An 11,151-nucleotide genomic window follows, 5' to 3' on the forward strand; every position below is an offset into this window, starting at 1 on the left:
ACCATGGAAATGTCACACATAAGCAAGCACCCCAGCCATAAACTGTGGAAATGTCACACTTAAGCCCTCAGGCCAGAAAGCATGGAAATGTCACACATAAGCGTCCAGGCCAGAAAGCATGCCATAATCCGTCACACATAAGCATCCAGGACAGGGCTAGGCCAAAAACCATGGAAATGTCACACATAAACATCCATGATCCAGGCCATAAACCATTGAAATGTCACATATAGGCATCCAGCCGGGGTGTGTTGTTAACTTCCAGCCACAGTAAACCTGTGCTTAATTTGTAAAAACATAAGTGCCAGGATCCTTTTCGGGAGGCCATTGCAGCTTGCACCACGCATTTGCCCTCCCTGGCAGTACTGCTAATAGCAGTACCAACACAACTAGTACACATCACTCACCTAGAACAAGTGTGACAATTCAGACTATTTCAAGTCACTTAATGCTATAAAAATGGTGTGAGCAGTAGATAGTATTCATAAATAATGTATATTAAATTATTAAACATCTGTTGCTGTGCTTAACTCAAAATTAGACAGACAGCATCACCAGGTGCCAGACTTTCATAGGTAAAGGAATACAGGTGTTGAGAATTAAGTACCGATACCGTGCATCGGAAAACACTAGCTGAAATTAAGCGTTGGGTGCTGCCCTTACTGCACTGCTTAATTTGTGCCAGTTGTTGCAGGTGGTGGTAACAAGACCTCATTTTTGAAGACCTGGAATTATTGTTCAACAGCAGACTAACTTTGAGTCAGAGCAGGAGAGAGACAGGTGAAAAAGATTGAATGGCGGAAGAGAAGGGTAGGGAAACAGAGACACAGTGAGAAAGCCAGCTTGAAAAAGAACACACAAGAGAGAAAATTGTGTAGAGTGAAGAAAGAACCATGATGAGGTGGAATCAAGACCAGACAGCCTCCGTAGTTTGCAACACTGGCATTCAGAAGTTCTCCCAATGGTCTTGAAAGACAAACTTTGGGCCCCTGCATTTCTTTTTTTCACACATTAAGCCCTACCTGGCAACAAGACCTGCCCCCATCCTCACACTGTCAAGTTCCCATCACCAGCTGAGCATGGGACCAGAATACAAGAGGGTTCAAAAGGTCATGGGCATCGTGTTCAATTTTTAAGCTCATTAATGAGACACTTCTCCTGACATATAAACGATATTTACAGTTCTTCTGAAGCGAGAAAGAAATTTGGTCCTAGCAGCTCAGTTGGGCAAAGAGGGCTCCTGGCTGAAAGCATTCCTAGTGGGCAATGCTTCAGTGTGTTTCTGGAATTGATTGAAGATTGGCTGAAGCCTGTAGTTTCGGCCGACTATGGCTAGAACTGGCGATGGCTGCTGCCTTTTACTTTCTGCCTCCACTCCGCCTGCCATAGCTCCACAGTGTATAGCTGCCAAGGTTTTAGTTTGCTATGTGTGGCTTTTCTATAATTTCAGAGCAAATATGAGTGACATTTCAAAGACTATGAGTGACAGTTTCTCGTTAGCAAAATAAAGCAATGACGGCGAGGGAAACATATAAACATCAGAAATTGCACCCATTTGCGCAACAAGAAACTCTGGGAATCCATTATTTGCATTACGTTGAAGGATAATTATTATTATATGGGGCCTCCTCCTGGCATCACTTTTGAATTCAGCTCACAGAGGATGCTCACTTCCACCTAGCCTTTCAGTCTCTGCTTAGATTTATTTGTATAGTGTATACAAGCACACAGGCCACCAACACTCACTGGGGAAGCTTGTATAACAATCACAGCTTCCTTTCAAAATCTCTGGAATTTGATAATCACCCGACTCCAGGTCGACTTTCACACACTTTTCCAGCAGTGTGTTCACCTTGGTTAGGGCAGGCGTAGCATTGTCTGCTCAGCCTCAGCCTGTGGTGCTGTAATGGGCAGGTAGGGCCAGGTTGTTTGTACCCCTTCCGCAGCCCCTCCCCATATTCGTGCCGCAGTTTCATCAGGTCAAGACAGACCAGTGCAGGGTTAGGGTAGGGCAAGAAACGCATTGTCTGCTCTGCTTGTGTGCCCTGTAATGGTCAGGCTGTGCTCCTGCCTGCATCCCCTGTCCATGTCCCTGTAGCAGTTTCACTGGGTGCAGATCTGCACCTGGTAAGACCAGACTAGATGCATCCGGACCTGGTATTATCGGATCTGGAGACTTCGGCTACCTGTAATGCAGGTTTCGGTATCTCTACCCAGAGTTAACCCTTCTGGTGAGACACCGTAACTCACAACGAGGGCCTTAATTTAGTTTCTCTAAGGAAATAGTTCTTGAGTGTGGAGTGCATAATTTTTTGTTTCTGGTATCCTGCTGTTTATTGCTGCCTCCCTTCCTTGAAACAAGTTCTGTAAATTAATCTTGCACGACTTTGATCGCAGCAGTAGCTCCTTCGATAAAGAAGGTAATGTATTTGCATTAATTGCTAGAATCTGCAGACTATTTAAGTCAGTTACCAGAGCTTTGTCGAAGTGGCTATTGTGCTAAAAAAAATGGCACTTCATTTATCATATCTTTTTTCAAAACGAGTTGGTAAAACTCCCAGCAGTGCCTTTGGAGGGTATGAGGAGTTGGGTCCTTTTTTATGTTTTGTTTTTGCAGACATCTTGTGCTGGGCATGGGCACCACAAAACACATCTTGAAATAGACGTGGCTGGCTTTTTTGTTTTGCTGGCCACAGGCTGTATGGAAATTTACAAAAATATGAAAATGTAAGTCTCAAAATAACCGTGACATGTTTTTAAGGGCCTCTGTTTGCAACGTGGGCACTAGAGGTCGAAGAAGGATCCTGCTGCCATGCTAAGAGAAATGTGGGAGAAACTCTGATCTTGGTTGAAGGGTGAAAGCGGTCTTGTTGAATAGTTTCTCTGAAGACACAAGCTTAGTTCTCGGAAACGTGTCCGGATTCCTTCACCGTCCTGCGTGAACTGAAGGGAGGTCTGTGCTGTTGTGCTCAGCGCCACAAGATGTCTGAGATGAGACGCTGCTGGTGTTGTGCTTCTCTCGGGTTTCTAGGTAGTGGGCCTCCTGGCGCTGAGACACTAACAGACTCGGTGCAATAGTGTCTGTTAAGGACAGTGCTCAGGAGCCCCACCCGAGCAACCAGGAAAGTGTCCCCCTCGCGCTAATTACTCAATGCTTTTTTGTTTGTACCACCTGACCTTTATAGTATATATGCCACAAACATTTACACCAGAAACACGGCAGTGCTCTAAGAAACACCACGGCATGTGTGCCCTGCCCTACGTCATTGGCAGCAGAGTGGGTCAGGTGAGACTCGAGAAGAGTCACAGTGACTGTTACTGTTACATACAGTGCCTGTTACGCACATTTATAAAAATTTCCATCTGCTCAGTTAAATAAATATATTAACAGCAGCAGACAGCGCTGCGAGGCCAGCACGGCGCGCCTGAGCCCCTCGAACCAGTAGCCAGAGTTCAGTTGATGACCCTACCGTAAAACTCGTGGAGTGGGGCGCCTCCAGGCCTCCTGTGCCAGATTTATGGCGTCAGCATGTGTTTCTCTGCTCTGCCAATTGCCGCCTCCAGCCCCGACATTACATGTGATTTGTTTTTGGCTGTGTCTGGATGGACGTCTCTTCGTGCATATGCCCCCAGTTCTTCCTATCTTTCCTCGTTCACTCCCCGTACCCAAACTCATCTTCTAGCCAGCTGCCTTCTCTGCAAACTTCCCGCTCTGGTAACAGGACCGGAGGTGACGTCGCCCCCTCCCCCCGCGGCACAGTGGGCAACCTTTGCTTTACATCCCGCCTCGGCGCCGTGGGGCGGGCATCAGAATACATTGTAGCAACAGTGCTGTCAGCCTGATAGAAGCCCGTGACTCAGCGGTATTCACGACCCAGCAGTAGCAGTGCGTGCAGGCCCCAGCCTTGATTGGAGTGACCTGTAAATTACGAGGAGGCAGGGGCCCTAGCACTGCAGTTTCAATGAGTGTGACATTCCTCATAAGGGGGGACCCAGGGAGAGCCAGGCGCGAGCCGGTCTCTCCCTGGGCAGGTTCGCGCGAGGAACATTCTACAGGTGGGGGGCTGATTAGCAGAGAGGGAAAAGGGGAAGTCAGGCGGGGATTAGTAACTGCGTGGCGGGAGGCGTGAAGGGAGGTTGTTTTGCGCGGTACCTGGGTCATGGAAGAAGCGGCGGAGGTCAGGCGGGCGGTCCAACTCCTCTGTGCAGCAGGGCGGGAGGATTTGTTGATGCCCGGCGTCCCGGAGGAGGCGTGGGTCGGCTTGTCCCGCCCCCCTCGCAAAGCTGCGGAGGGCGTCGCCAGGGCGGTGGAGGCGTGTCTGTCGCCGGGCCCTGAGGACGACGACGACGGCGAGGCGGCCATGTCGGTCGATGGGCCTGGGCTTGTTCTGCATGCCGAGGAGGCAGGACCCCCGCCGTGTGACCCGGGCGCCCTCCAGCAGGTATGTGAAGCCCCTTTTTTACCTGCTTGTTCACGAGGGGCGCCCGGGGGGAGGCGGGGGCGTTCTGCGGGCCGCTTGACACCGCGTCCAGGCGGTCTCGCTGCTGGGTCGTCGGGGAAGCAGCAGGCGGGGCCCAGGCCCAAGCGAGGGCGCAGCGCAGAGCCGCATGGGCGCGCGCACGCCCCCCCCACTGCTGTGGTGTCTCTTGCCCCCCTGTCCTCTGTGCCGCCTTTGCCGGCTGGGGGCCCTCCATGTTTATGGATCAATGGGCAGTGTTACCTGCTATCACCGGCCGTGTCGGGGCCTGTCTCTGCCCCCCCCACGTTGTTGGCCCCCCTCACTCGGTTCTCATTGATGCTGGGCACTCCCGGGTTGCGATGCCTTTGCGCCCCCCCCCTGAGGCCCCGCCCCCGGCTCCTGCTGTGGTCCAGGTGGGTGCTACACATGCCACGCCGCATCCCACGGCCCCCGAGGCTGTTGTAACTGGTGCTCCTTGCCCCCGGCCCCCCCCCACCCCTAAGTCCATGACCTTGGGGGGCAAGGGCATGCTGCGCAAAGGGGCGCCCCCGGCCACTGGTCAGTCTCTGTTCCCGGTCCCCAGGGGCTGCCCGGGTGGGCTTCTGGGTGGTCCTGAGGCTGGGTCGGTGGGTGGATTTGGGCTGGCGTCGGGGGGTGAGTGCGGTTCTCATGTTGGGGGTGATGTTTTAGGGGCTGTTTCCTCGTCTGGCTTGAGCGGCCGCAGTTTTCACTCTGCGCCTTCGGCTGGGCGGCTGTTGGCTGTTTCTACGGGCCCGGGAACTGTCCACACGGCTGTTTCCAGTGGTGGGCTTACAGGGGGGCTGTCTGGAGCGGACGGCTCTTCTACAGCTTTCAGTGCACATAGCTTTCAAAACATCGACTGGCAATTTTATGATGGGGGTATTGGTGATGGGGCTATGCCCAGTGGGAGTGAACAGGTTGCATTTTCTGATGAAGCTTTCTGTGGGAGTTTTCGTGATGATGATTTGGAAGAAGGGGAATTGAGAGAGACAGATGTTGGGTTTTTGGCAGCACGGGCCCAGGGGGGTGGGTTAGGGCAACCCGCTGTTTCTCGTGTTTTGCAGGAGTCTCGAGCGGACCTTGCGGGTGTACGAGGGGCAGTGTGGTCTGGACCTTCTCAGCGGGATCGTGGGGCCGTCGCCCAGCAGTCGGAGCAGTTACCGAGAGGTAAGAATGGGTGGTGGTCAGTGTGGCAACCTAGGGAGAGTCTCCCGGTTAAGAGTACAAGATCTGTTGGTACGGGTGATGGGGTTGTGGTTGAGCGAGTCGCTCTGGCACCGAGGCTTGAGCGGCCCGTAATTTCAAATATGCAACCTAGGGAGAGTCTCCCTGTTAAGAGTACGAGATCTTGTGGTACGGGTGATGGGGTTGTGGTTGAGCGAGTCGCTCTGGCACCGAGGCTTGAGCGGCCCGTATTTTCGAATGTTTCTACTGTACAAGTGGCAAAAGAAGTTTCTATATCGGGGGATGGCGGGGTGGCTGCCACTCGGGTAGCGGAGGATAGTATCCTACCGAAAAAGTTGCCTTATTCTGGGGTGGGGATGCCCTTGGGGTCCCATTTGTCCGAAAAAACGAAGACTCTGATCTGGTCTGGGGCTTTTGTGGATGTTTTTCGACTTCTCCACAGGGATGTCCAGGCAAAAGAAGGGTCGAAAGAGGAGGAATTAGAATTGGCTCGGAGGCCTCGTGTTCCGAGGTCTATAGAGAACTGGACTTCGGCCTTTCTCATTTATGCCAGCGTTTACTGTCAACGTCATCCTGAGAAAGCAATAGATATGTTTAAATATGCAGATGTCATCCGCAAGGCTCACAGTTATTTTGGCGGCTTTGCTTGGTTGTCCTACGATGACGAATTTAGGGCGCGCATGGCCGCTTTCCCTGAGCGTTCGTGGGGTGCGGTTGACTCTGAGTTATGGTTGCAATGGATGGCATCGGCAAACCCTCCTGCTACGACCCACACAGCTAGCGGGCAGCCTGTGTTTTATCGGCCCTTTTCAGCTCGCCCCGCTCAATCTGGGGCGGGGGTTTGGGGCAGAGGTCAATCGGCCGCTTCCGGCACTTGCTGGCATTTTAACAGGGGTTCCTGTAACAGACCCGCTTGCAGGTATAAACATGAGTGTTCGCAGTGTGGAGGGAAGCATGCCCTCACCCAGTGTTTTCCCGGCCAGAGATGGGGTGATCAGGGACGGGGTTCTGGGGGCAGGGGGCAGCAACATCAGTCTGTTTACAAGGGCCCCTACTCCTATTAGGCAGGAGGTTCTCGATCTCTGGCTGGTGGATTATCCGGATTTTGAGGCCGCTAAGATTTTGTCTTGGGGTTTCAAAATTGGGTTTCGGATTGGGTATCAGGGACCCAGGGTGGGCAGGTGGTCGGACAATTTGAAGTCTGCGAAGGAGAGTCCACATGTGGTGCGGAAGAAACTGGATGCAGAGCTTGCGGCTGGTAGGATTGCTGGTCCTTTTGTGGATTGTCCCCTGCCTGACTTGATTGTATCACCCCTGGGTGTGGTGCCCAAGAAGGCGGAAGGGGAGTTTCGTCTTATCCATCACCTGTCCTGGCCCGAGGGTTCATCAATCAATGACTTTATTGATCCAGCTGACTCAACTGTCAATTATGCTTCGGTGGACGATGCCTTGCGGCTCGTGCGCACGGCTGGTGTTGGGGCTTTGCTGGCGAAGAGCGACATTCAGTCGGCTTTCCGGCTATTGCCCATTCATCCTTGGGATTTCAGTCTGTTAGGAATGCATTTTGATGGTAGTTTCTACGTGGATCGGGTGTTGCCCATGGGCTGTTCAGTGTCATGCTCCCTGTTTGAAACTTTCAGTACCTTCCTACAGTGGCGATTCACTTTTGTTAGTGGCCACGCGTTGGTCTGTCATTACCTTGATGATTTTCTTTTCATTGGGGAGGGTTGCTCTGGGCAGTGTCAGTCGGCCTTGAACATCTTTCAGGCTCTAGCGGAGGAATTGGGTGTCCCCTTGGCGCCGGACAAGACAGAAGGTCCCTGTACGTCCCTGACTTTTTTGGGGATCGAAATTGATACTCTGTCTATGATGGCGAGACTGCCTGTGGCTAAAGTGAAGGAAATGTCTGCTTTCATACATCTGGTGTTGGGGGAGCGGAAAGTGGTTTTGAAAACTGTTCAGAAGTTGTTGGGTTATCTCAATTTTGCTTGCCGGGTTGTTCGGGCGGGCAGGACGTTCTGCAGACGTCTGGGTCTGTCCATGTCCGGAGCAAGCCTTCCCCATCATAGGGTGCGCATTACCACCGCTGTGCGTGCCGATTTGACTGTCTGGCTTCGTTTTCTGCAAGACTTTAATGGCGTGTCCTTGTTTTTTGCGGATGAGGACATGGTGTGGCAAGTACAGTTGTTCACTGATGCGTCAGGGGCTCACGGATTCGGAATATTTTGGGAAGGTCGATGGTGCGCGGCCGGCTGGCCGGCGCACTGGAAGGATCAGGGTCGCAGCATTGCGTTTCTGGAGCTCTTCCCGCTGCTGGTTGCTTTGCACCTATGGGGGGATGAGTTTCAGAATCGTTCCATCTTGTTTCACGTGGACAATTTGGCTGTAGTACACCTTGTCAATCACCAAAAGGCTCGCGATTTGCGGGTTTTGCGGCTCCTGCGCGCATTCATGCTGCGGTGTCTGCAACTGAATATTGTCTTTAAAGCGCGGCATGTTCCTGGTACTTCTAATTGCATCGCTGACTCTTTGTCTCGCTTTCAGTGGTCCGAGTTCCGCAAGTTAGCTCCTGGGGCGGACCTGGCACCAACAGCGATCCCACAGTACGTATGGGACCTGGGGGATTGAGGGTTCACCACTTGGTGGAAAATTCTGTGGCTGAATCCACCAGGCGGGGTTATGTGAAAGCCTGGTCTGAGTTTCTGCAGTTTTGTAATGTTTCGATGGGGCCGTTCAGGGCTGGTTGGTCTGATGAACAATGCATCTTGCAGTTTGTTTTACATCTGGCGGACAAAGGCCTGTCGCCCACTACCATTTCGGGTAAATTGGCTGGGGTTTCTTTTTATGGACAGCTTTGGTGGGGGAGGGATCCGGTTGGGGGGGTGTTGGTTCGTAAATTGTTGAAAGGTTTGGCCAGGCTCCGGGCTGGGGGTCAGCAGCTCCGGCAGCCTGTGACGTTTGAATTGCTCCAGTTGATGTTGCTGGAACTGGAGGTGTGTTGTCATGATGCTTTTGAGTGTGCCAAATTTCGTTTGTGTTTTGTGTGGTTGTTCTTTGGGGCATTTCGGGCATCAGAGTTGCTGGGGTTGCGGGGCAGGGTAGGTATGACCAGCGGTGAGGTGGTGTTGGAAAGTGACAGAGTGCGACTTTGGCTGCGGGCATCTAAAACCGACCAGATGGGGAGGGGTAAGTGGGTGTTCCTTGGTAGGAGTGGGGTCTCTGCATGTTGCCCGGTTGGGGAATGGGAAGTGTTTGTGTCCTCTCCGCATTTTCTCCAGGGGTCCATATTTTGTCATGCAGATGGTAGTCCCATAGTTGCATCTCAATTGTTGGCTGTATTACGCAAGGTCTTGCTGCGTTTGGGGAAGGACCCTGTTCAGTTTGGTACCCATTCCTTCAGAATTGGTGCGGCGACGGAGGCCGCCCGCCTGGGGTGGGACTGGTCCCAGATCAGACGCATTGGTCGTTGGCGTTCCAAGTGTTGTGAAAAGTATGTGAGGAAATAGTGCATTTTTGGCTGGTCTAACATTTCTTTCTCTCCTAGGTCCCTGGCTATCAGTCGCCGGATGCAAAAGGAGGGTGTGGATACTGGGGCACTCTTTCATTAAAAGAGCAGCTTTAGCCGCTGCCAGCCAGCTTTGTGGGAGATCGCTTGGTCTGAACAGTATGACACATGAAGTCTCATGGCATGGAACAGGGGGAATGCGCTGGGGTGGGCTTTTTCCCGCCTTGGCTGCTTTGGTTTCGCAGTGTTTGGGGGGCCCTCCGGATCTCCTGGTGCTACATTTGGGAGAGAATGACTTGGTTTCTCTCTCTGGGCTGACCTTGTTAAAATTAATGAAGCAGGACCTGGAAATCATCCGAACCACATGGGAGAGCACCATGCTCATATGGACTGAGTTTGTGCCCCGTTTGCACTGGCGTGGGGCACGGACCCATTCTGCCCTGGAAAAGGCTAGACGGAAAGTGAACAGGACAATGCGCCTTTTTTGTCAACATTGGGGGATATACAGTTTGAACCATTATCATTTACAAGTATCTGAACATCATTTATTTTGTGAGGACGGTGTGCATCTCTCAGCTTTGGGCCTCTCTTTTTACCTCCTTGAACTCAGGGACTTGATTAGCAAGGTTCTTCAAGTACAGTTGTGGTGTGCTCCTTCCTTTCCTTTAGGTGGGGCAGGAAAACGCTAAAGGTTTTCCTGGGTGGCGGGTTTTTGTTAGTGGGGGTGGGCAGCCTGGAGCGGGTTGGCCATCCTGAAGGGTAGCGTTGGGTAGGCTAGGGTTAGTAGGCAGGAGTTTGTTCGGGGTTTTGGGATTTAGGTTTCGTAGGCTCACTGTAGAGTTGAATTATGTAAATAATAAATAAATAATGAATATGTTTATGATATTGATGATGCACCTGTCCTAAAATAAAAGTGGCCTTTCTTGCTCCTAAAAGAAGGTGTGGACAATGTTTTCTTGCGCGAGGGGGGACCCAGGGAGAGCCAGGCGCGAGCCGGTCTCTCCCTGGGCAGGTTCGCGCGAGGAACATTCTACAGGTGGGGGGCTGATTAGCAGAGAGGGAAAAGGGGAAGTCAGGCGGGGATTAGTAACTGCGTGGCGGGAGGCGTGAAGGGAGGTTGTTTTGCCCCACCCACCCTCCCTCTTTTTTCTTTTTCTTTATTTATTTCTGGGCTTGTTATTTTGCGGTGCTCTAGGCACTGTTTAGTTTAGGTAGGTTTGCCACTGTTAGGATGGGTGCCTTTGTTCTTTTGTAGGCGGGTTTTTGTTAGTGGGGGTGGGCAGCCTGGAGCGGGTTGGCCATCCTGAAGGGTAGCGTTGGGTAGGCTAGGGTTAGTAGGCAGGAGTTTGTTCGGGGTTTTGGGATTTAGGTTTCGTAGGCTCACTGTAGAGTTGAATTATGTAAATAATAAATAAATAATGAATATGTTTATGATATTGATGATGCACCTGTCCTAAAATAAAAGTGGCCTTTCTTGCTCCTAAAAGAAGGTGTGGACAATGTTTTCTTGCGCGAAGTGGGCTGCTGCTGCAGCATCCAATTTGTTCTGTATTCAGTATTTTAAACACAATCACGGGAAATATTAATTCTTCATCAGGGAGATCCCTATGAATGTAGTGAACAGCTAATAGACCCGGCCCTGAAGATTAAGTGCCGGTGCTTAGCACCGGGAAGCACCGGCACAAATTAAGCACTGCTTCATGCACAAGCAAAGTTCTGCCTATGAAAGGGCTGGGCCCTTTAGATCTAGACCTATTCTAGAGACACAAACAAATCGTTCGGTTTCGCAGCATGTAAGTATAAAGGAAAGAAAATTGTTAATATACAGTCAATTAATGAACAATTTTTCTTACCATTACCACAGACAACTAAAAAAAAAGCTAGTCAATTTATTACAAAACCAAAAATAACTGGACATACAGACACCTCAGCATGAGAGTATAAAAATACAACAGAATTAGCATGTAGCCACATCTATGC

General features: G+C 51.4%; 1 protein-coding gene across 1 annotated transcript; it reads left to right on the forward strand.

Annotated features, from left to right (window-relative positions):
• Nucleotides 1–5,188: 5,188 nt before the first annotated feature.
• On the forward strand, nucleotides 5,189–10,188 carry LOC144766755 (uncharacterized). The gene is made up of 2 exons (XM_078650503.1): nucleotides 5,189–5,648; nucleotides 9,211–10,188. The coding sequence occupies exons 1-2, from the start codon at nucleotides 5,378–5,380 to the stop codon at nucleotides 9,858–9,860; spliced, it is 921 nt and encodes a 306-aa protein (XP_078506629.1). The 5' UTR covers nucleotides 5,189–5,377; the 3' UTR covers nucleotides 9,861–10,188.
• The last annotated feature ends 963 nt before the right edge of the window (nucleotides 10,189–11,151 follow it).

The sequence above is a fragment of the Lissotriton helveticus genome, chromosome 7 (assembly GCF_964261635.1).
Source record: "Lissotriton helveticus chromosome 7, aLisHel1.1, whole genome shotgun sequence".
NCBI classification, from domain to species: domain Eukaryota; kingdom Metazoa; phylum Chordata; class Amphibia; order Caudata; family Salamandridae; genus Lissotriton; species Lissotriton helveticus.